The sequence below is a fragment of the Mytilus galloprovincialis genome, chromosome 11 (assembly GCF_965363235.1).
Source record: "Mytilus galloprovincialis chromosome 11, xbMytGall1.hap1.1, whole genome shotgun sequence".
NCBI lineage: Eukaryota > Metazoa > Mollusca > Bivalvia > Mytilida > Mytilidae > Mytilus > Mytilus galloprovincialis.
In genome coordinates this window covers 1234753-1261453 of record NC_134848.1, presented here as the reverse complement: position 1 = coordinate 1261453, position 26701 = coordinate 1234753, and the positions used below count along the sequence as shown (strand labels likewise).

At 34.4% G+C, this 26701-nt stretch overlaps 1 protein-coding gene across 15 annotated transcripts in view; it reads left to right on the top strand.

Annotated features, from left to right (window-relative positions):
- LOC143051499 (CUGBP Elav-like family member 4) overlaps nucleotides 1-26701 on the top strand; it is a 127576-nt gene that overhangs the window by 48728 nt on the left and 52147 nt on the right. Inside the window, exon 1 of one of the 15 annotated variants that reach the window (XM_076224393.1) lies at nucleotides 22288-22314. The exons of the other annotated variants lie outside the window; for them this stretch is intronic. Within the exon in view, the coding sequence (XP_076080508.1) occupies nucleotides 22303-22314 (12 nt within the window). The 5' untranslated portion in view covers nucleotides 22288-22302. Of the gene's footprint in view, nucleotides 1-22287; nucleotides 22315-26701 lie in introns of those variants that run through there. 15 annotated transcript variants of the gene reach the window in all.

The window sequence follows — 26701 nt, the reverse complement described above, 5'->3', positions numbered from 1 at the left end:
ATATTTTAAAAAACGTACATCAAAACGTTTTGATTGGTTTAAAACGTTCTATACACTGGAAATCCAACCATGACGTACCCTTATTTTCACTTTGGTGTACGAATAATAAGATTAACCATACTCCTTTAGATTCTGAAAGGGCGAATTGTAGATGTCTGTTTAAAGAAAACAGCGTCATTTTGATCTATATATCTTTTGACAATAAAACATTGGATTGGAAGAGTACGTATACTGTTGACAAAAGACTTGGGAAACCTGAGATGCTGATCGTGTAGTCATTCTTAGATTCTCTCTATTTATTATTGTCAGAATAATACCGGCATCAGGTGTCGTCTGCTGAAGAAAAAAAAACCTCGCCATTAATAATTCAATGAAAATACAACGTGTTCTAAAAAAGATTTCAGGGAAAGAAAAATGTTTGTCTTCCTCAACTCGGATTCTCGAAACAATTCTTTCATTGAATTAGTCAGTTCCGCGTCTGTTTGAAATTTTTTTTTTTATTACTTTGCATAGATCCATATAATTGTCTCTCAAATCCAGCATAAGATCCCAACCCTGATCAAATTAAATATGCATATCAAGTTGGATGTTAACATGTTAACGAACCCCCTATTGCCCCTTTTAAATATAGATTTCTATGGAAATAGCCGTCCACCACTTTCTATATTAAAACGAAATCATTTTAGTTGTTTTACAACATAAATTGCGATGAGACCCCTGGACATTACACAGATAAAGCACAGTTAGGAACAGATTAGATATTTAATAATAATGTATATAAATAAATGTTTTATGTATGTAAATATTATTATCATCGTTATCAGAAAATTGTTGTTAATATGAATGTAAATTGTCAGAATCCAAGCTGAACGGACAGATGATATTAACAGCCGACTACTGGTCACGTGCCATGTTCTCACACGCCCTAGGCAAATATCTAAGTTATATTATTTTAATGAATTTTGTTGAATAATGTATTTCATTTTAATTTGTGTTATCACAAAGACTGCAATATTTACACGAGAGGACTACAAGGTGAATCGATTCAATTGCAAAGGGATAAATGTCACCTCTTCACTGAACTGTGTAACGAGGGTTTTGATTGGTTAATGACACGCGCCTCTACCATTATCATATTTCAACTACCCCAGGTGTTATTTATGCACAAAGAAACCGTAGAAGTACATTAAAAGTAGTTATTGACTTGTAACATAAATGTAAAACCACAAACTCATCCTAATTTAGAATTATGAATATTAAAAAGAGGTTATTATAGGGGCGTTATTCAGTGAGGCAAAACATTTGTACATTTTATGATCGTTTATGTATTGTCGTATTTCAGTTTAAAATCCCTTTGAATAAGAGATATTATATGCCCAACTTCATTCGAATTTAACAAAGAGGAAATAATGAAGTTACTTAAAGAAATGTACGCAATGTATCATGAATGAAAGATATATATAAATTACTAAAAGTCTTGAATGTAAATTAAAGTGTCTTAATTTCTATTAGTTGCGTGCCTGTCATGAAAGCTTCGTATATCCAAAATAGAAAAAAAGTTGTTTAGATCACGTGGTTTCAATTTCACCCAACATCTGAAGGTTCATAAATATGAATGATAGACATTTAATGTTTTTTTCTCTATAGATCACTGAACACATGGTAATTAATTACGTTCAACTTCCATTTTTTTTTTTCACATAAAAACTTTTTTCTGACTATTAGGAAGTGCATAAGTATAGAAAATACACGTATTGAAGTTCGCATCGGTTCAACATCCTTCTCGAACTGCATTGGTGGATCCAGGCGGGGGGGGAGGGGGGGTTAGAACCCCCTTTTTTGGCCGATTAATGCATTAAAATGGGGACATATAGTTGGAACCCCCCCCCCCTTTTTGTCCTGGGTTAGGACCCCCCCCCTTTTTTTAAATGACTGGATCCACCTCTGAGTTACTGTGTATATAGATATCAAATAAGAAGATGTCGTATGATTGCCAATGAGACAACTCGCACAAGAAACCAAACGGCACAGAAATGAACAACTTGAGGTCACCGTACAGACAACTTTAGGTCACCGTACAGACTTCTGGTCACCGTACAGACAACTTTAGGTCACCGTACAGACTTCGACAATGAGTAAAACCATAAAAACATAATCAGTTATAAAAGACATCGATATGACAAACGTACAACATTTAAAACGAGAAGAACTAACGGCCTGCTTTATGTAAAAAAATACTGTAGGAAAAATTCAGGGGCGGATCCAACCATTCTAAAAAGGGGGGTCCCAACCCAGGACAAAGGGGGGTTCCAACTATATATCCCCATTCAAATGCATTGATCGGCTAAAAAAGGGGGGGTTCCAACCCCCAGAACCCCCTGGATCCGCCAATGATATACAGCAACAAACTACAACCACTTAAAATACTGGCTCCTGACTTATTATCTTTCTCTATACAACTGTTCTTAGAAGTCCCACTAGTATAGAAAATACTAACAAATATGTCAGCTCCTCATACAAACAATTCTATTTCAAAATTTGCAGCTATCATTCTCTAAACTAAAGACTAGAACTAGTAGACGCTCCACAAGACAAGTATATAGCATACAAACAAAGATGTCGGATTCATCTGGTTAGAACATATTACAAGTCTCAGATGTTCATTATCACATTTCATTAATATTCAGACACATTGTATCTATTTAAAACCTATTTCGTGATCACCTTGCAATTTTTAAAGAGAAGGAATTGAATTCAAAACTACAAAAGTTTCTTTGAACAATGGAGCAAGAAAGAACAGCACAAAGCAGAGCTACATCTGTAAAATGTATTACAACACATTCTGTAGTAGATAAACATGAATATTGTAATCAATTTCTATTTGATTCCATACTCCCACACGTGCTGCACGTGCTTTCATCTGCCAACACGCGCATGCATATCTCAACATAAAGACTGGTTTGCACTTAATATATAAGATATAAAGACCTGGGGTGCCTTCACCTGGCAAATATTTTACCCATTGTTTTGTAATCAGTTATGTCAAATCATTTTTTAGTGCACCAAAAATAAACAAACGAGCTTCTTAGGTTTAAAAAAAGAATATTTAGATATGTCAATAATGTGGAGTAATTTTAAATGATATACATAAATAGGAAACAATTTGTGCGTATACTAGATATGTATACTACAATCGTCTGGTTTTTTTTTGTATGTGTCGATCGTCAGTTTTGAAAAATACTCGTTTCGGGTTTTTTTTAAGCTGATTATGCAATACGAGCTTTGTTCGTTGTTGAAGGCCGGACAATGAACAATAATTGTTAATTTCTGTTTCATTCGGTCTCTTGTCGAGAGTTGTTTCATTGACGGCGTCTTCGTTAAGTGATCCACAATTACATTTTGTAATTTAATTATCGGGTTTTTCTTGGGTATGCACTGCAACTATATATATACGTAAGTCTTGTATGCAAAATATCAAGAATTCGATGTCTGTCATCTAGTCCTCTGGGGCTTTACCATAAGAACCTTTAATCTTTTTTTATGACAGATACGATTGGAGGATTCTGAAAAAATTTAAAATAGTAATTATACTTTATTCGATATTGGTACAGCTGATGTAATCAAGAAATTAGTTGATGTTCTCAGTCTGTGCCTTGGAGGCATCTAGTTATCTTTATTTTGAAGACACTCAATCTGATATCTGGAGAGATTTAATTTATTAAATATTTAGAAAATTTTCCATTGTACAGTTTATAGATATATATGTAATGTTACTGTGGCTTAAAAAATTCTTGCATGTAATACATTTGTCAGGAAATAATTGCAAGAAGAGGAAAAAACTAAACATTTTTTGTTTGCTCATTGTTGAAGGCTGATCGGTGACCTACAGTTGTTGGCTTCTATGTCATTTGGTCTCTGGTGGAGGGTTGTCTCGTTGACAATTAAACCTTATTTTCTTATTCTTATATTATACTTAGCTGCTTAACCAAATTGTCTTTTTATACTAGTATGTATCTATATTGATTCGTGTTTGTGAGTGATGTACTTTTGTGAGATTTTTTTTTTACCACTATTTCAAAACCCCTGAACGGAACTGTGTAATTATTATGTTCCTGTCGTTTCAGTAAATTACAATTACTTGGTAGACAGACATGCTATTTTAATATTTGTTACTATTTATTTAAAGATAAAATTGTGTTTACTTTTCAAGATACAGATTGCATTCCCATTTAAAATCAATTCTGAAGACAATGGAAATATCAGGTCAATGTTTATCAGTTCAACATTTGTAATTAAAATGGAACGATCTGTTTAAGGGAGCTACTATCTGATTTTTAGGGGAGGGGGGGTCTAGGATGAAATTTGAAAAAAATTGGCAGGACAGGAATTTTGAGTAAAAAAAAGGCAGGATGAGACACTTGCAAAAAAAAAGTCAGGATGAAAATTTAGGTAAAAAGAAGTCAGGATAAACAAAAAAAAAAGGCAGGACTGAATAGAGTGAAAAATAAAAAGGAAGGACAGAGATTACAGCTAAAAAAAAAATGCAGGACAATTTTTTTCATCCTATCTCCCCCCCCCCCCCCCCCCATAAAAATCAAATGGTAGCTCCCTAAACGCCCGCCACATGTAATGATGTATTTCATGTATTTAAAATACAATGTTTTATGCATACTATTAGTTACCGTCCGGCGTTATATCAAACATTTAAGAAGATGTGATATGATTGCCAGTGAGACAACTGTCAACCAGAGCTCTAAGGATGAGAATTACAGGTATCGTTCATCCTTCAAAAATGAATAAAAACCCATACTGTATATAAAAGGCCCCAGCATGACAAAACAGGAAACAATTAATAAAAGAAACCCAACATGTGGCAGTGCAGCCTGAATTACAATTGTTTTTGTGCAAAAAAGAACATTAATAGTTATGAGTTACATATTTTTTTTCGAGACAGTCATTTAGTTATATACATTATGATGTAAGTGTATTATGTATATAACCAACTCATTCTACTTCTCTGGATTAGCTATTACTTTATACTCTGCGTAACTATGACAGATATATGCCAGGCGATTCCGCAAGAAGAACATGTTAAAAGGTTTGCCTCTACGTTTCCTTTTATAGTGGTTCTTTAATTTTTGACAGTTATGAAGTTGTCTTTCAATATCATAATTTGATTTATTTTACAAAAGTTATTATTTGGAAGTTTCAATAGAATACAGAAAACATTTGACTTTCATTTCTTTTATACTGTGCGCGTGTTGGTACTGTTTGTATCACGTGATCCCTACGAACAAAGGCGATCAAAGGCAGTGTGAACCTAACAGATGTTAAGTGTTCTAATGAAGATGTTGGTTGGTCAGATGATCCGGATATCAGACGACCCGGAATTGTTTGTAGGATTAGAATGTTATCCGCTTTTCAATACTTTGATTTAGTTCAGACGACAAGTACCCCGGATGCCATCTGTCTATTGTTAACGGTACATTCCACTGATGATGAACTCACATGACCTTTTTGTAACTCGCTTTGCGGTCAATGACTGCGTGATATGAAAATTTGAACAGAAGGTTCTAAGCCACAAGTTTAGTGAATTAGTCTATTAAAAGATTCGTTTGAATCAATGCAGATGGCCAAACCGAGTCCTGATTAAAATAGTGATATATTTCAGTATAACTGATCTAAATTTAGAAATTAAAAAGGTTTTAAAGATACTGTTATAAATCTAATAAATTACAAATTCCTGTTTAAAAAGTTCCACAGTTCTCCAAAGCAATATTTCAGTTAAATACAGAACGCGAATTTTCAGTGGAAATATCGATAACCAGTGGCGGATCCAGGGCCCACTGACTGACCTAAGAGGGGGCCCGTTCCAGTCACGCTTCAGTGATTCCTTATATAAGCAACCAAATTTTTTCCCAAAAAGGGGGGGGCGGGCCCCCTGCCCCCCCCCCCCCTAAATCCGCCTCTGATAACGACGAGACTAGTGTTGACTCCGCTTTAAAATATAAATATAAACAAGTAAGAAAATAATTCAATCTTATGATGTCAGTCTATTACTCCCTTGGCCTAGGTTAAAAGTGGATTGGGCACTAACACAATTATTTTTCCATGTCTGTACTATTGACAGAGGCCTTTAATCCAATGGTTGACGTTGGTCCCTGTATGTATTATTTGTTGTTAGGGTTAGGGTTAGGATTAGGATTAGGGTTAGTTGTTTTTTTCGTTCAATGCATGTTGTATTATCAATCAGATTCGGTTTTCCCAATTGCTAGTAAAGTAATCGTTTATTTCAGTTCGGCTACTGCGTCCAATATCAAACTGGCACAAGCCCGTAAGGATTTGAATAAAGAATATGAAAAAATATTATATTGATTTCGTGCGTCCGAATCGCTTTTTGAATTTACTTTTATCAGTATCGCTCGAACTATAAAAAAAAATGAATAATCTTTGGGTTTTTTTTGTCTTAATTGATAGTTGTTTCATTAGGAGTCGAACCACAGTTCCACATTTTAATATCTTGTATCAAAATGAAATTCAAACCGTTGTTATAAAATTTTGAGATGTATATCCTTACCCTTCCGGAGCACCTGAGATCACCCCTAGTTTTTGGTGGGGTTCGTGTTGTTTATTCTTTAGTTTTCTATGTTGTGTCATGTGTACTATTGTTTTTCTGTTTGTCTTTTTTATTTTTAGCCATGGCGTTGTCAGTTTGTTTTAGATTTATGAGTTTGACTGTCCCTTTGGTATCTTTCGTCCCTCTTCTATATGACGTTCATGAAACATTTATACAACATAAAGCGCGTGCAAGTTTACATGTATATTCTGTGAAATCCGAGTTGTCTTTAATCTAAAATCCTCAATTTACCTTTGAAATATTGGAAAGATATCTTATTAAGGAAACAAAAGTATAATCAGCAATATCGTGTGGCTATGTACTTATTTGTTCTCAATCTTTGAAATATGAAACATTGCATAAGTTTTACATCGATAACGGGAAATTAACGGTGAAGGACTGGAAATATTATAAGCTGATTAACGGTTCATTGACGGACAATGAGTTATATAAATGACCAAGCAGATGTTTCTCGTCTCCAAACAAAAGAGTTTCATATTCATTAAAACGTATAGACTGTCAAAGAATTATCCCCGTGGTAATAAGCGCTTTACTCACAAGGACTTTGGTGTAATTTTAACTAAAAAGCCAATATTCCGAATGACCAACCCAACCCACTATGTACACAGGCAAATTTCATTCACATGAATTTCACGTGAATTTAAATTAATGTGAATCTCACGTGAAATTCACATGAATTTCACCTCAAACGAGCTTATACGTGAAACTCACGTGAAATCAGTTTCTGTTAGTTTTACATTAATCTCATGTGAATCTCTCGTGAATTTCACGTGAAATTCACATGAATTTTGTTCACGTGAAATTCACATGAATTTTTGAAATAAAGTAATTCAAACAACATCTAAATTTTCATACTAAAGTAAAATCATTCAAAATTCCATTTTTTTTTGGGAAAAGTTCATGTGAAATTCATGTGAAATTTTTCACGTGAGAATCATGTGAATCTCAATTCACGTGAAATTCACATGAAAATTTTTACGTGAGTTTCATGTATAAGCTCGTTTGAGGGGAATCTCACATGAAATTTTTCACGTGAATTTCATGTGAGATTTGTGTGAAATTCACGTGAGCAAATTTTGCCTGTGTAATCGTCAATGACTGCATAGTTCAAGTGCTAGGGTTCATACTAGTAATACAATTCATGATTTAAATTTTTTCCGAAAAATGTTAAACTTTGAAAAATTGAAAAGGGTATTAGGCAGCAACCATTTGATTTTCTGGGGGGGCTATGGTTTTTTTTGGAAAAAAAAGTTTGTTTCCAGTTTTTGGAGAAAAAAATAATTTGTTTTTGATTCTGAGGAAAAAAAAATTGTTTGTTTCACCCTCAGCTGCCACTATATGTAATGCTAAAATTGAAAGAAAAAAATTGTTTTCGACTTGTTGCGAAAAAAATAGATTGTTTTTCGCCACAGGCGAAAAAAAAAGTTTGTACAGAAAAAAAAACCATAGCCCCCCCCCCAGAAAATCAAATGGTTGCTGCCTTAAACTATGACAACAATCTAAAGAAGTGGATAAAAAAAATTGACAGAGACTATTTTCAAAGTTATCAACACCAATCCTTCGCATAAAATAAACAACATACAAAATTCCTCCACATAATTATGTAAGTTGATGCAGCTCGTAAACAATAGATGTCCGCAATTGGCAGTTTCAGAATCTAAAGCATCATGGGTTATTTCATTGTTCGTACCCCAAAATGAAAATAACGTCACGTCATTGGTTAAATTTCCATTGTTTATGACATTTTTAACCAATCAGGACGTTTTGGTACACACTTTTGAAAATATTACCCAGGATGCATTAGATTCTGAAACGGCGAATTAGCAAACAGTATATTCAACCTAGTAGAAAGAGCAATATTGGATTTTCCTAAAATTGTTTGCTTTATTGATGATATTGTTATAATACTTAATGCACATTTTATTTCAGTTTTTAATCTAACTGATTTGTTAATTAACCTCAACAGAACATTAATGTTGCCTTATCTAAAAATAAAGATGAGTGGAGGCTTGAAGTTTTAGTCTGTGAGCTCTAGTAATCCTAGTAATAAAGATATATAATATTTTGTCTCTTAAATCATATGTGCAACTTCGTCTATTTGTCACACGGTCTGAACACCGTTTCACTTTCTGTTCTGGTAATCAGTACATCAACCAATGTAAATTCAGCCTTCAAATTTTGGAAGGTATGTAGTATTCCGATAAAACCGGAGGATCACGAAAGTTCTTCAAAACAGAAAATATAACGGAGCGTTTTCATATCCTTGGAAGCAAAGTTTGGACACAAAATCTGTATTTTAATCAGAAAGGAAAGCCGTCACTCTTCAATGACTTCCAAACTAATCAGAAAGGAAAGCCGTCACTCTTCATTGACTTCCAGCTGCAGGAATATGTTGATTAGTTTTAAGGACAACATTTTATTTTCAATTTTGCCGAAGTTTAATCCGTTAATGTTTTTTTTTAATGGATATTTTGATTCCAGGAAGCAACAATGATATAGCCGACAGTGTTTCTCAATACCAACCTTATTCGCGGATCATTGAACATCAGTGATTGAATCGCAATCTGGCAATTAAGATTATAATGGAAATGTCTTGTTTTATTAGCCTCGTCCTGAGAATGACATTAGTGGCGACCACTTTAGCGCCATAAAAATGTAGATTACATCTATGATTTCTTTAAATAATTTATTCTGATTTACTTCTATCAGAGCTTAGATACAAAGCTCTGGTTCCTAGTTCGGATTTTTCTATATGTAGTTTAGGTCACATGTTCAGCGTTTGTAATATGTTTTGGATATTCAAATATTTGGTCTCGAGCATCACTATGTACGCAGTATAATGTTTTTTTTTTTTTTTTTTTTTTTTTTATCTAAATGAAATTAAGGGATCCATTTTTACTTCACCAGTGCTTTTAGAAGCCTTCATTCAGTAGATAATGAACACTATGCATTTTCTGTGTATATATAATGGTTTTCCGTCTGCTCATATTTGTTGGAAATTTGTCGATATTTGGCTGACATAAATCTAATGTGTTTGAGAAAAAGCAAGCCATTAGAGAGTAATAAACTATAGAATCATTTCAATGTAAAGTAATAACAAGACCAGATTTGCTTAAACTTTCACATAAATCCATCCTTATATTGATAGATAAACACGAACTCACTTCCCTGGAGAGGTTGGCTGCTTCTCACATTATTGAGGGAATGGTTTATTGTGACAGAGGTAAATGTGACACATGAATGAGAAAATTTTTCTATGTAATGCGTGCCGTTATTTTTCTCGTTTGAATTGTTTTACATTGTCATTTTGGGGCCTTTTATAGCGGACTATGTGGTATGGTGGACTGTGCTCCTTGTTGAAGGTCGTACAGTGACCTTTAGTTGTTAATTTCTGTACCATTTGGTCTCTTGTAGAGAGTTGTCTCATTGGCAATCATGCCACATCTTTTTTTTATATATATTTACCTTACTTGGAATAATAAACATGCTCTTCAACTTCCTCTAGCACTGTCTATTAAACCATTTTGTAATAAGTTTAGCTTAGCCTTTGACCACTTATGAGTAACTTCAGGTTTCAATGATGAAACTGAAGTCGTTATCATGTTGAAATATCATTGAAATTCAGATATGAATTACTCGCGATATAATGTTTTCATAAAGCTTTTCTGACCACTCGATTATTGTTTAAGGTTGGGTTGTTGTTTTTTTTTTTTTTGGGGGGGGGGGGGGATAAGGAAGCGCACATTGAAGAAGTTGTGATTGTACATAAAGTCATTGATTTTCCTTTTGCGTTGAAGTGACTTATATATGAATGAGTAACATTTTCAATTTGAAAGCATTATTGTTCATTTAAATAAGCGCTTCAATACCGAAGCAAATCACTTCTTAACAGCAACATATGATTAGCAGGAACTACAGCAATCAACAAATGATAACACCTTTTTTTCTTCGTACATGCGATAGGCTAACTTTAAATCAGATTTAGTCTGTTATTACTCTATAGTTATATGAGCAAAGACACCACATTTCACAAAGAACAGAATCGACCTAGACTTCACGTAGGACTAATTAAAGCTGATTAATACTATGCCCGAAAGGCAACCAGTTTCCTGTCACTATCGAAGTTTGTGTGTACTTTCAGTACAGAAAAACCTAAAGAATAAAAACGACCCACGTGTCATGACCACACTACAAACTATCGCCACTTCCTCCTTGATTCCAGTAACACATGTCTTCAAAAACATTATGGTACATTAAAAGAAACAAATTGCTTGCGGGATACAGTTTGATTAACTAATAACTCACTTGGACAGAGACACTCGGAATCCATTTTAATTTCAAACGGGAATTGCTATATGAATGTGACATTTGAAATTAGGTTTGTTCGTCGTAAGGAAAAATAATATTGAGACGAAGCCTACTTTTCCTGAACGTGCAACATTTGTAGCACCTTCTTAATATTTATATCCTAATTATCTAAACGTTTGGAATGCTCTTAACTGAAGTTGACCGATATTCGATAAATCATCCGTACACGATCCGTCAGCATCTATGTAATTTATCTTTAGTTAATTAGTACCGACATGTGCCATTATAGTTCTTCTAAAGAATTATGCGATATTATTTAAACTTTTCAAATGTTGGGTTCAATCAATTGAACATGTAATCAATGTCTGTTTCTAACCTGCCCGGATGTCGATTTTGTGTCAATCATAGACAGCTAAACCCGTGTTAATCAAGGCTGTCAATAACATGCAAGATTCTAAGACGTCCGCAGAACGGAAAATTAATTGAGTACTTTGGTATCCTGAGGAATTTTTACTTTCATTGGGGCTACACACAGGCACATTTCTGATTATAATCCGAAGTTGGAACAGTCAGTACATTAAAACGTTTAATCCCGCTGCAAATGTTTGCACCTGTCCAAAGTCAGGAATCTGTTGTACAGTAGTTGTCGTTTGTTTATGAAGTTCATACGTGTTTCTCGTTTTTATATAGATTAGACCGTTGATTTTCTCGTTTGAATTGTTTTACACTAGTAATTTTTGGGGCCCTTTATAGCTTGCTGATCGGTGTGAGCCAAGGCTCCGTGTTGAAGGCCGTACCTTGACGTACAATAGTTTACTTTTATAACTTGTTATGTGGATGGAGAGTTGTCTCATTGGCACTCATACCACATCTTCCTATATCTACTCGCAATTTATGTCATAAACATCTTATAAAAAAAGAAGATGTGGTATGATTGCCAATGAGACAACTATCCACAAAAGACCAAAATGACACAGACATTAACAACTATAGGTCACCGTACGGCCTTCAACAATGAGCAAAGCCCATACCGCATAGTCAGCTATAATAGGCCCCGATAAGAAATGTAAAACAATTCAAACGAGAAAACTAACGGCCTTATCTATGTTAAAAAAAATGAATCTTAGTTTGACTTACGGTCAACTTAAGACGTTTATTTTTGACGTTTTAAAAGACTTTAGACGTTTTTATTTATTGTAAAAAAAAGGCCTTGTTGTTTTGGAATGCATCACATTGAGATCAATCGTCACAACTCGGCCGATTCCGTACCTCATCTAACGATAAAAGAAGAGAAGCGGAGTCAGCCGAGGATTGCCGATTAATTCATTCGTCAATCGTCACAACTCGGCCGATTCCGTACCTCATCTAACGATAAAAGAAGAGAAGCGGAGTCAGCCGAGGATTGCCGATTAATTCATTCGTCAATCGTCACAACTCGGCCGATTCCGTACCTCATCTAACGATAAAAGAAGAGAAGCGGAGTCAGCCGAGGATTGCCGATTAATTCATTCGTCAATCGTCACAACTCGGCCGGTTTCGTACCTCATCTAACGATAGAAGGAGAGAAGCGGAGTCACCCGAGGATTGCCGATTAATTCATTCGTCAATCGTCACAACTCGGCCGATTCCGTACCTCATCTAACGATAGAAGGAGAGAAGCGGAGTCACCCGAGGATTGCCGATTAATTCATTCGTCAATCGTCACAACTCGGCCGATTTCGTACCTCATCTACGGAGAGAAGCGGAGTCACCCGAGGATTGCCGATAGACATTGTGATGTCACATTAGAATTTTAGAAGGAAAAATTGACAGAGACTTTTCCCCAATCATACCCTCTTTTAACATTGATTTGTAGAAAAAAAGATCATTATCTTGATATTCCCAAGTTTATGGCTTCATTAAACACAGAAATCCTTACAAAGTCTTGTCGAGATGTAACGCTACTAATTAACCACAGTGAAACCCCATTAACACATTAATATACGTGGTCCTTTAACCTGTCTTTACCAGGGATCTGTTGAATACAAAGACACAACTCGCTAATGAACAAATGTCAACGGAAACACAGAGCACGGCTTCTTATTGTTGTCTTTTCTTTGTTTCCCAAGCACGGACTTGTCTCCAATCAATAACAGTCTAAATGAGATATTTGTTCAGACTCTCAGAAAATAATTCACGTCCCCCATTAAGACAGTAGAAAGTTAGTAGTTAAAACCTTTCTGTAACCTTGAATTAAAGCTACCTTGTTGGCGATCGTTTCTTCATCAGTATAGTGATCAGGGCTAAAAAAAAAAAAAAAAAGCCTCTTGCATTGTTTAATATTGAGGTAAAGTATTTCAGTTGCAAAAAGGTGAAATATATTGTCTGCTCGATCAAACCTGTTGAAGAAAACAAACAACATGTTAGTTTATTGTAACAGCCAAATTGTATATGTCATCTCCCATAAATCTTTGCACCGGAAGTAACAATTTAGAATAACTTGGTAATTATACAAATTCTATGAATACCTGAAGAAAAAGATGCGTAACACTTATAAACATTATTATCTATTAACTAAAGATGGGTGATTTATTAGCTTGCTATCTGCACATGAATTTTACAGAGACAACTGCGGAGGGTTATCAGGCAGTAGATCGGTTGGTGTTATTTTGCCAACTTTGAAGAACAATTGAGTTATTACTTATCTAGCTTGTTATCGAAGTAATTATCGTTTGTGTTTTGATTCTGTTAAAACAATAAACAATTACGGACTTCTGAGGAGGGTATATCCGGACTTCTGAGGAGGGTATATCCGGACTTCTGAGGAGGGTATATCCTCTACTCAAAGGGTCGTTATTGTTTTATTATACAGAACAAATATTCCATTTCATTCAAATTGGCCTGTGGGAAAAAAACGAACAAGTATTATTTCTCGAAGTTATTCAGCGGCTCTGCTGATTTGGACAAATATATCCGATTTAACTTTACACCACGTGATCTTCTATTTGCCAATTGATTAATTCAATTATACTGTGAGTTATGATAAAATGTAGTTGTTGTTTTGTGCTCTTCGGTCGGGTTGTTGTCTCTTTGACATATTACCCGGCCTTTTCAATTCTATGCTTTACTTAACTGCTCACGGTTATCTAAAATGAATTGATTCAAGCGAATTGAGAAATGATCTGCATATCAACAATGCGACCACAATAAAGAAGAAACAATTAAGAGTGCCACTTGCAAAAGGGGGCTTTTATTTCTGGAAAGGAGTGCAAATACAACTTTGAAACAGGCCGCCTAAAACAATCAAACTATACGTCCGGATATTTAAGCCAAGACGACCTCGATTAGACCCCGTAAGGGGGATCTCTAACTGTCTTCTACCAGTAGATCTGATCTAGAAAATTGAGATATTTATATGAAATTATACAATAACCTAAAAACAGAAACATATAAAACTGCAGGAAGAAACTAAATATAAGTTTCTTGTCATGGATGCCAAGTTAGTATGATTGTATCAGGAAATGACAAAATCGTTAAAATTGTCGTTAAATTTTTTTGGTCGTTATTTCAGTTCTTCGTTTTTCAAAAAGTGTAATTTTATACACAATTCCTTAGTATTAGTTTCAAATCCGATCAGTGTTGTCATGGGACTAAGGAATTCACTTCCAATGTCATTATTATTTCATTAAAAGATAGTCGATAAATTTGACATTAAAATGTATAATCTCAAATAAATTGTGTCAGCTACAAGAAGAAATATTTTAAAGTAAGGCTCAAAGAGGAGTTTTTCAGAACCTGAAAGATTTGAGATATTCTTATGCCAGTAATGGCAAACATGAAAATTAAGTATCAAAGCACTGATATTGTGTAAAACTTGATAATGGTTCACTCAGGACTGTTCATCATTTATTGTTCATTCCGTGATATATTCTTCCTACATACGCCATCTCATTAAACTTGCACTTTGTCGAAGAATCTTATTCAATGGTAAAGATACAAAATTATTTATACCTGAAAAAATACTAGTAGATAGCTTTCAAGATTGATAACGTTACTGCAGAATAAGGTTGCATGTAAGGACTTTACGTATGGTTGTATGTAGGTCACGATTGACGTTACAAGAGAGTAGGGTTGTATGAAGGTCAACGTTGGTGTTACGTAGGATTGTATGTAGGTGAACGGTGACGTAATATGAAAACAGTCCTGAAGACAATCGTCAACATGAAAATCAGGACGTAGGGTGGTAGAGTTTGTATATCTGCCGACCAGTTAAAACAAGTGTGAAAACTGTTGCTCATTACTATTTCGGCTACATAATTGTGATGAGAAAAAACAGTGTGGTCTCGGAAGTATTCTATATGTAGTATGTCAAAACTGTCCTTTCAAAACCCTATATTCACTGGGAAAAGACATCGTCTAGCAAAAAATAAGCAGAAGGGGTGCAAGTTTGGGACATTAATACTAAAGTTGAAACTTAGTATTGTACTGTAAGACTATAATATCTTCCGTATTTTAAAAATTATCACACCAGTCGGAACAATAAAAATATTTTCAAATTAGAGAAAAGGAAATAAACCATATAAACTAATACTGGTCACAAATTCGCCGCTGCTGTCAGTCAGTCATAGATGGCACTAAACAATAATACACTTAAATTAATTAACCTTGTTCACGGTTGGAACAATAGTTTAATATTCATACAACAGTTTTTAGACTATAACAAATTAAAAATAAGCAAAAATGATGTTTCACGATCATTAATCCATCGCTACATTTTGTAATCTAACGTTGTTTTTTTGTTTTTGTAATGGTGCTTTCTTTCACGTCCGCAATTTCGATGTTAAAAATAGAAGACAAATCTTTAAATAGATACATGTATAAATAGTCTATGGTTTAAAGATTTATACATGAGGGCTTAGTATCCTAATAGTATTGATTCGTATGGTTGTCTCCTCAAAGGAAATTGTTATATATATATAAATGGGTAAAAATTAACCGAATAAAAAAAATGTACCCTAGCTGAAAGTAGCATCTCAAATATACAATAGAGATGTTCTCAATTCTATTTCACTCATAAAACTTGAAGGTTAAGAACGACATTATATCGATCACCTCTATATCACAGTACTACTATATATACCGACTGAAAAATATGCACAGTGTCACAGACTTTCAGTACCTAAAGTTAAATGTAAATCCCGTAAGTAGTCAGTACTTCAAAAAGACAGCAACCAGACAACAACACAAGGCCAAAAAAAAATTATTTAAAAAGGAAAAGACATCTTATGATATGCATTTGACGGGGGTGGGGAGGGGGTGCAGGGGTCATGATCCCGGACTTAAAAACATGAAATCCCGAGGTCCCGAATTAATAGAAATTTCAATCCCGCCATACCGAAATTCGAAAAAAGAATAGCCGGATCCATAAAGATCAATCCCGAAATCCCGTGCTGAAAAAACACCCGATCCCAGAGTCCCGTTTAAGGTCCCCCCCCCCCCCCCCCATTTGTGTAGATGGGCTAAATAACAAAACACAATATTACCAGTCATGTCTCAGCCTGTGTGCGATTGTTTTTTTCTTGGTTTTTTTTTCGGTTAGGGGAAAAAAGGGGGGGGTGTAGACATATCAAACATAAATATGTACATCTGTTTTTATGTCATATGTCTCAACCTACGTTAATTTGGTTTCCTCGGAGATGTTTTTACACGATGTATTTTCTGGAAAATACACTGTACTACAAAGACTACAAATGTCTTGAGAGAAAGCGAAATTCAGAGAGAGAAGCACAATAATTTATTGTCACATATAATTAGATCTCAAAGGGAGTTGCAGAATGACGGATACTGGCGAATGTCAAAATTGAACAAAAAGTTTGCAAACTTATAAAGAATAACAACGGAAAATAAAATAATTATGTAATATAATAGTGTAGACCATGTACAGAATTTTACAAAATCGTTAATCGAAGATTTTACAGAATAAGCGTTATATCTAAAGATAAAGAACATTTAGGTCCACACTTCATATGGACCCTTAAAAATCGTTGGATTATCTCGGTGTTGCTGGTCAGTAATGAATAAAAAATCACTGGTCAATTTAAAGGTTGTCGTAAGTGATGCAATATATTCTTATTTTCCTGTTCCCCTTATATAACTTCCAGTTTTATTAAAGTTTACATTCATCAAAGCCTTAGTTTAATTTAGTTTCCTGTCATTACTACCCCCCCCCCCTTACTTTGTCGCATGTTGTGTATCATGTACTGATTCTATATATACTTTGAGCATACATATGTACACTTATGGAACAATAACCATTTCGTAAACTTTTAAAAACGTTTTTGTAGACTTGTATACAATAAATTTTATAAAGAACACAAAAGATATTAACAAAGATGTCAGTTTGTCTGCGTGTTTTACTTGTTAACTTGAAGATGTATAAATAACCACACGACACTCTTTCAAGAATTTGTAGAATCATTGATATAATGTTTGTTTATATATGCGATGTTAAGCAGCAGTATATGGACAGCGTGTTCTGTCGTGAATTAGTACCAAAACACAAGCTTTTACATGTTCCGCTTTTTTTTCTTTCAAAAGTGGCCAAATCATATATCGGAACGGAGAAAAAGTGTAAAAAGATGACTTACAAGATAGTCTAAGAGATTTATGAATTGGTTACCCAAAAATGACAAAGTACAACTATCTCTCATTAGAGCAAATATTAATAAAGATCAAAACCCTGACCACATGCAAACAGACAGCAAAGTACCTTCTATGATTCAAACTGTAGATGTTTTGCGGAATATTGGTAATACTAAATAAAAATTTATGATAATTATCCAGACTCTTATGATAAAAAGAATCTATCAATACGGAACACATAATCATCGTGCATAATCAACACGAAGAACGTTGGAAATTATTAGCATGATAACTTGACGTTATATATAATAAAAATTACGACGTCACGAATTTTGATGGCTTTTTTTGTCAAAATGTTGGGTTTGCGTCGCTTCTACAGGGAAAACGAAGTCGGTGACCATATTTTTTTTAAATATCATCTAATTCGTAAGACAAAGAGGAAAAAAATATTAATTTAAAAAAAAATTCTATGGAGCGGTTCTCGTGATTTATACCAGAAACCGAAAATTGTAGAAGAAAAATATAGATTTACCCTATATATTCAATGTAATTTAGTACCCTCTCGGACCATTTTAAAAATGGATTTTTCTTGAAAACGAAGTCGGTGACATATACTTTTTTTTACATTTTCTGATGTATATTTTCAATATCTAATTGAGTTCTAAGTTTTAAAAAAATCTATGGACTAGTTTACGTAGGATTATATGTAGGTCAACGTTGACGTTACGGGAGAATACAGTTGTATGAAGGTCAACGTTGGTGTTACGTGGGGTTTTAAGTAGGTCAACGTTGACGTTACATAGGATTATATGAAGGTCAACGTTGGCGTTACGTAGGATTATATGTAGGTCAAAGCAAGGACTTTGCGTATGGTTGTATGTAGGTCCCGATTGCGTTACGAGAGAGTAGGGTGTATGAAGGTCAACATTGGTGGTACGTAGGATTGTATATAGGTGAACGTTAACGTTACGTAGGGTTGTATGTAGGTCAACGTTGACGTTACGTAGGGTTATATGTAGGTCAACGTTGACGTTACGTAGGATTATATGTAGGTCAACGTTGGCGTTACGGGAGAATACAGTTGTATGAAGGTCAACTTTGGTGTTACGTAGGATTGTTTGTAGGTGAACGTTCACGTTACGGGAGAATACAGTTGTATTAAGGTCAACGTTGATGTTACTTAAGATTGTATGTAGGTGAATGTTGACGTTACGTAGGTTGAATGTAGGTCAACATCGACGTTACGTAGGATTATATGTAGGTCAACGTTGACGTTACGTAGGATTCTAATATGACGTGCTTCTTTCGTTTTGTAAACAACACCGTGATAAAATTCTCGATATATCTATACTTAGCGCAGACTCCAAGATGTACATAAATGGCTGTTTAAATATGCCTCCCACGTAAATCCACATGCATCGTAACCTATGTGTAAACGGTTGTGGATTTCGCTGTGTCAACAACTACAATTGAATAAAAACCCTACAGAACATTTATTCTGATTCTGAGGCATAACAAAAAGAATTTACACATTTAGAGAACGGGAAAATGGACAAAAACAAAATAAATTAAAATTCCGCGAAATTCCAGTAATGATTTTGGCGCATTAACGTCATCATTTCAAAACATGACGTCATACGAATGAAAACGTCAAATCTGAAGGTTTTTCTATTGCGTTTACCTTCTAAACTCGGATACAATTGCATTAAAATAAAGTATTGAGGTAGGTGTTGCTTGTTTTCTGTTCTATTGCATTATCCGCACATTTACTAGTTTCAGCAAGTCAACATGGCGGCTCCTTGGTTACAACATGTCAACAGTGAATTTAACGGTAGCTTACGATAAAAAAATGTAAATTTAAAATTGCAAATGTTGGGTTTACTGAGAAGTAAAAAAAGTAATCACATGTTTTTTTCTAGCGGTTAGTTAAGAAATTATTCATGCAGGTTTATTAGATTTGTTTTACATTTATCGAACAGTGGGTAAAATAGAACAGCCACACACACGGTATACCCATCATCGCTTCAGTTTTTTAATAATCGTATTTGTCCTATTAGAATCGAAATAGTTCATGGAAGCCATAGATTTGTTGTAAATTTACACATGGCCAGGGCCGTGATATTCGTTAATTTTATCCCTCGCTAACTGATGGCTTCCATGAATTATTTCTTAATTGTATGTAGATGAACGTTGACGTTACGTAGGATTATATGTAGGTCAACGTTGACGTTACGTACGATTATATGTAGGTCAACATTGGCGTTCCGGGATAATACAGTTGTTTGAAGGTCAACATTGGTGTTACGTAGGATTGTATGTAGGTCAACGTTGACGTGACGTAGGGTTGTATGAAGGTCAACGTTGAAGTTTCGAAGGATTATATGTAGACCAACGTTGGTGTTACGGGAGAATACAGTTGTATGAAGGTCAACGTTGGTGTTAAGTAGGATTGTATGAAGGTGAACGTTGACGTTACGTAGGATTATATGTAGGTCAACGTTGGCGTTACGGGAGAATACAGTTGTATAAAGGTCAACGTTGGTGTTACGTAGGATTGTATATAGGTTAACGTTGACGTTACGAAGGATTATATGTAGGTCAACTTTGGCATTATGTAGGGTGGTATATAGGTCTATAGGTCAACGTTGACTTTACGTAGGGTTGTATGTAGGTCATTGTTGACTATACGAAGGGTTGTATGTAGCTCAACGTTGACGTTACGAGAGAGCACGATTTTATTAGTGTCAAAGTAAACGTTACGAGACAGAAAAGTTCTATGTAGGTCAGATTTGACGTTACGAGAGAGTAGGGTTGTATTTATTTCAGCGATGACGTTACAGGAGAGTAGGGTTGTATGTACATCAACGCTGACGGTTGTATGTAGGTCAACATTAACGTTACGGGACAGTAGTGTTGCAGGCATCGTAAACGTTGAGAGAATTTGCAGGGCCGTTATAGATTATAGTTTATATATTTTGGTGAAAATTCACACTTTGTAAGAGTGTTCTCTATGGATTCTCCGGACCAAGTGGATATCCGTTGGTGTTTTAGTTAATCTCTTGACGTAGATGCGTTGCCGTTTTAGTTTATCGAATCAATTGGAGTGTAGAGTAAGGATTGCATGCTTTATAATAATCATTGGATCGTGAAGTTCATGCAGGCAAACGTTATGGTTACGGTTGGACTTCTCCTATCGAAAAGTACAATTCATACATAGTAAATCAAATGTTTATTTTATTTTTCTTGGGAAAGGGCAATACTTAATAAACTGTGCTGTTTGTGATGATGCTATGGCGCTACATAAATCTGCTGAAATGGTCTGAGTTTAAATAGTACTATCTGTCAAAAGTTCAGTTTGTATCAATACAGACGGTTGATACAGAAATAAGACTCTCCTGTCGGCATAAAATTCAGAAAATACAACACTTTCGTCGCAGCCGAGATAAATACGACAGTATCAGGGGCGGATCCAGCCATTTTAAAAAGGGGGGTTCCCAACCCAGGATAAAAGGGGGGTCCAGCTATATGTCCCCATTCAAATGCATTGATCGGCCCAAAAAAGGGGGGTTCCTATGCCCGGACCCCCCGCCCCTGTATCCGCCAATGAGTATCTACTAAAGTTTCTGTCGGTAACAACCGAACGGCAATTTTAGTGGACATTTTTTTGTCTGTTACAATCAAAATGGGGTAAATGCTCCCAAAAGTATCTGGGTTTTTTTAATACGGGGATTTTGCATGTTTCTCATACAATTTGGCAATCCGATTCAATTTTCTCTAATTCAACATACGACTTTATAAGACAGGTTACAAAATGTGTTTTCAGATTAGATAACGGAGAATTTTGTAAACAAAGACTAATGTCATGTGTCTGTCTTTGTTAGTTTCACTGATTCACATCGCAATCTCACTAAAAACCGATCTCGCATCTTTTCCGTTTTTTATGTGTCCTATAGAATTGCCCGCATCTCATCTTGCGTTGTAACACATTTTATTTTATTTTAATTTTTTTTTTTTTTTTTTTTTTGGGGGGGGGGGGGATTGTTTCGGTTTCGATTACGATGCCAATATCGTACCGAATATTCAATTTCTTTTTATAGCTGATTATTACTCAATGTTAAACAATTGACTGCCGTAAGATTCAGAATTATTTTTATCATTTTAATTTCAAATAATAGGTAATGAATGCTATTTTAATTAATTGCTACTTTTTTGGAATTCAAATAAATATTCAAAATAATGAACGATTTTGGAAACTTAAAATGTACATTTTTTTAAAACCGCAAATGGCAATTGCAAAATATTATTTCTCCCTCTAAATGACTAGTATAGTATGCAGTAGAATAGTCATGGCAAACATAAGTCCTGTATGTTTAATTACATTAGCACTGTGCATGTACGTTTCATATATATCCTTTTATATGTTTCATTACAATTCTATTTACGTATCTCATTAAGAAACTAAGGGATGAAATCGACAAATGTCTTTCATCAAGAAAAACCAATACACAAGTCCACCTGTTTGTTTTAAGAGACACCATTTTAATCAATATTAACGTGTGGAGAAAAATCGCAACCTACTATGACATATTCGTAATTAGAAAGATATTCCTTTTGAACCTGATAAATCTGACATTATTATTATTGGTAAATATCTACCAATGGAATAAACGTTTGGATGACTCTGACTGACCTGTGTCTTTGAAGTGTTTTAGTGGTGGAAACAGCAACGGTTGAGGATGTTAGTGAGGGTAAGTCGTTTTAGTGTTTGATATTCTATTCAAAATCATAATTATTAAAAGCGTTTTGATGCACAAGATTAACTCCAAAACGTTAATATAGACCTCTTTTAAAAAATTACTCAAAAATGGTATCTTTGAAAGAACTCCTATATTGATTAATTTAAAAGATGTCGTGATTCTGAAATAGATAATAATTTACTTATATGTATATGGAAAGGTATAATTGTCATCAGTGTATCTGTAGGATATCGATTTTGGATCCACAGATTTTGCTAATACTTAAGTAATATCAGAAACATATATATAATATGCTTGTATGTCTCTGGTAATTTATATACGTGCAGGAATGTAGAAATATTTTGATATTTATCTGATTTTCATTAATAATGAGGAAAATTAAATAATGAATTTAAATTGTGTCATTTGTGTGTGTATGTTTGTTGTTTTCTGTTCTTAATATCAAACAAAACAGACACAGAAACAACTACTACTAGTATGGCACTGGTCTCAGTGGTGGTCGGATTAAGGGAGCTACCATTTGATTTTTATGTGGGGGGGGGGGGGGGCTAGGACGGGACGAAATTTGAAAAAAATAGGCAGGACAGGAGTTTTGAGTAAAAAAAAAAAAGGCAGGATGAGCAACTTGGTAAAAAAAAAAAGGGAGGATGACAATTTGTGTAAAAAAAGTCAGGATAACTAGTAAAAAAAAGGCAGGACCGAATAGAGTAAAAAATCAAAAAAAAAGCAGGACAAATTTTTTCGTCCTAGCCCCCCCCCCTAAAAATCAAATGGTAGCTCCCTTAATATCAAACAAAACAGACGCAGAAACAACTACTACTAGTATGGCAGTGGTGGTCGGATTAATAGACTTCTATACACTGGTCACAGTTGTGGTCGGATTAATAGACTTCTATAACAAAAACAGGTCAACACATTTGGTGCACAACATTAGGATGAGCTTAAAACAGATACTTCTATGTTACTGGTGGTAGGTTTGATACCACCGTTGGTTTTCTCCTATTGGAAAGTCTTTGTTCAGTTTGCACCTTTTAAAAAATTGTGCAGAATCTTTTAAAAAAAAAAGCAATTCTTGGCATGAGTAAAGTTTAATCCTGTCCAGTACTACAGACAAAATTTCACATACAATTTCATTGCATATAAGATAATTACCATTTCTGGAAGTTAACCGATCAAATTTTCACCTCATTTTTTCTCTGTCCATGCTTTAGTGTCCATGCAACCTTAAGTTTCAAGATAATCTTTTGAAATACCTTTTTAAAATAGAATGGTGCTTTAAAACAACTAAAATATTTTTTTAATGCAATGTATTTATTTCCAACAACTGTCATACTCCGAGGAATATTTAAGTTTTACCTTTTTTCGTATGGAACCGGATGTGACGTACTATGATTTGGTAGTATTACACTTGATGTGATATGAAAGATGATGCCCGTGGTAAAGTGTAACAATGACGCATGTCTGCAACCTTGAACTTTGAAATGAACAAATAATCTTTTTTAATATTTTATAAAAGATTTTTTTCTTCAAAAAATCATACATTAGACATTAGACATTAGACATTATTTTATTTTCCAATCATGGGCCCTTGTCAGGCAAGATACAAAAACATCATAATACAATGATTATATAAACATTAGTGAAATACACAATAAGTAATACACAAATAATAAATTGATAATATGAGTAATGTAGGATATAATTATAGTAAGAGACATTGAGTGCAATGAGGCCAATTTAATATTAAAAGGATATGATATTAAGTTTATTTTAAAATACGGAAACTAAAAAATAGCAAAAATAGAACCGGGAATATAGTATCTCAATCTGCAGTAGTTCTCCTCATGACCAGTGCACAGTAGTGAGGGACTTCATCACAACAATGCAAAGGTCATCAAGGGGGGATCCTTCAGAACTAGCTACAGATACATGAGATTACTCCAATAGTGATTCTCCTCATGACTAATGCACAATAGCAAGGGTTAACATTGCTACTGGACAATATTCATCAAGGGACGGTGCTCTAGAACTCACTATGGAGAAAATATAAAGTTCAAATTACAAGTAGTATAGGGAAATAAATCCCATTAAAACTTTTCATATTTCTTAATGAACATGCATAATTCTGATAATAAATTCTCATCTTCATTATTCATTAACCATATCAGTTTTTGTTTAGGGTCAAGATATTGAAAATTCTTGCAGCAATTATTTATCATTGTTATCATGTCTTTCCTTTGATCTGATAAACTATCACAGTTAAAAAGAAAATGTGTTTCATCTTCGACCTCATTACTACAACATCTCTTACATACTCTATTGTGTCGGGGAGTATTACTATATCTACCTCTCTCTATAAGTAAATGGTGAGCAGATATGCGAAATCTTGTTAGACTCCGTCTATCTTCAAATTTTTTAACAATATCAAGATATTTTTCACAACCAAAATTTGCTTTAAACGTAACATATGTGCAAAGTTTTCCTTCTGAGTGAGTTTTGAGATTTTTTTCCCAATCTTTTAACATGGCAATTCTTAGTTTTCTGTTGTCAATTGGTTTAGCCATGTCTGAGGATATTTGATAATTATTAATCAGTGAAAGAAGTTTTTCAGATGACATATACCATGATGGTTTCTTTGACTCATACAATTTCTTTGATTCTATAAATGCATTATATAACAATGGAAAGTTAGTGTCTGACTTTTCTAATCTGTAATAGTATTTAGTCATTGCTTTAATCATGTTAAAATATATTGGTAGTCTTCCATACATGTTATAGAAAAAACAATATTGCCATTGCCCAGATGATGTTGCCCAGTCTTTAGCTATGTGAACAGTTGCAAGTTTGTCTTTTTTCACTTTTAATATTTCCGACTTCTGAGTTTGAGACCATGTTAGTCTCTTTTTTTTCTTATACAGTGAAACCTGATAAAACCGAACCCTGAATAAACCGGAAACCTGTCTAATCCAAACTTGTTCTGTATACCAATCATATCACATGTTATGCATTGTGAACCTGATGAAACTGAATACCTGCCAAAACCGAACAAAATCTCAAGTCCCGAAAGGGTTCGGTTTAGTCAGATTTTACTGTACTAATCTTCATTTTCTTAATTAAATTGAAAAAAACAGCATTTAATGAAATAACGTACGCATAGTAAATTCAAAGTTTCATAAGCTACCAATATTCCCTTTCAGGGGCGGATCCAGCCATTTTAAAAAGGGGGGGGGTCCTAACCCAGGACAAAGGGGGGGGGGGTCCAATTACATGTCCCCATTCAAATGCATTGATCAGCCAAAAAAAAGGGGGGTTGGAAACCCCCCCCCCCCCTGAATCCGCTACTGTTTCCTTTTACAATCAACGTCAAACGAATTTTTTCTCTCAGTATTTAACTGAATAATAATAAATTTCTTTGGAATTATCCAAATGTGAAAAATGTACGACACATTGTCGGAAAACTGGCTTAATTTTGAAGACATCAAGATAACTTTGAATCAACTTTCTATACGTCTTTTGGTTATGTCTGTCGTTGTGTCGCAGTCTCCATGACGTACATCTCGCTATATTTTCTTTTTTGAACGTGTATAAATCTAGTTTTTGTTTTGATCGTAAGAGCAAGTTATCTAAAAAAAAAATATACTAAATTATCACTTTTTGGTGAATATATCACAAATAACACATAATTATTCAAAAATATATTTTTCTAGAATTGACATTTTAAAAAAGCATACACACGTCATTTTCCGTCATCTTTTAGAATTTTGTGTTATTTACAGAGGGTGGTAAAGGTTTATTTTCGTGCAACGTGTTTTGCCATTTTTATTTCACGTGCAGCCGTGAAAAAGTTTCGTTATTCACCGTGTTTCGTGAAATCGAAAAAAGATCAACGTACAAGAAATTTTAATTGTTCGTTCATCGTGAAATGGCAATTTTATTTCGCGTTCTTCCGTGCTGATACCCCCTCCCCTTTACGCCCCTCTTTACAGAATAGTAATTATTTATATCCTAGAGAATGACGTAAAGCCGACTTTTCTAGGAACTTCCATTAAAATCGTCGCGAATACCGGTGTTCTCTATTTTCCAATAACGTTGTTTTGTAAAGGGAATATTAAGATTCTCAATGATCAAAATTAGTGTTTGTCAAACTGCTATATAACCAGTGTAATTTTTCTGACAAAACGGTTGGTTCAAAATTTTTGAAATTTTTATGTTTTTGTTGAAGGGTCAAAGTAAATACATTGTCAAAATTTTATGAAAATTAAACGAGCCAAATTAAGTTTAGTGAAAGTGTTGGGTACCACCTTAAGTACAAATCCTTTAAAAAGGTATCAGTGTTGACAACCTTATTCCGGGCGGGGCTGCGTATTCATACATCTCA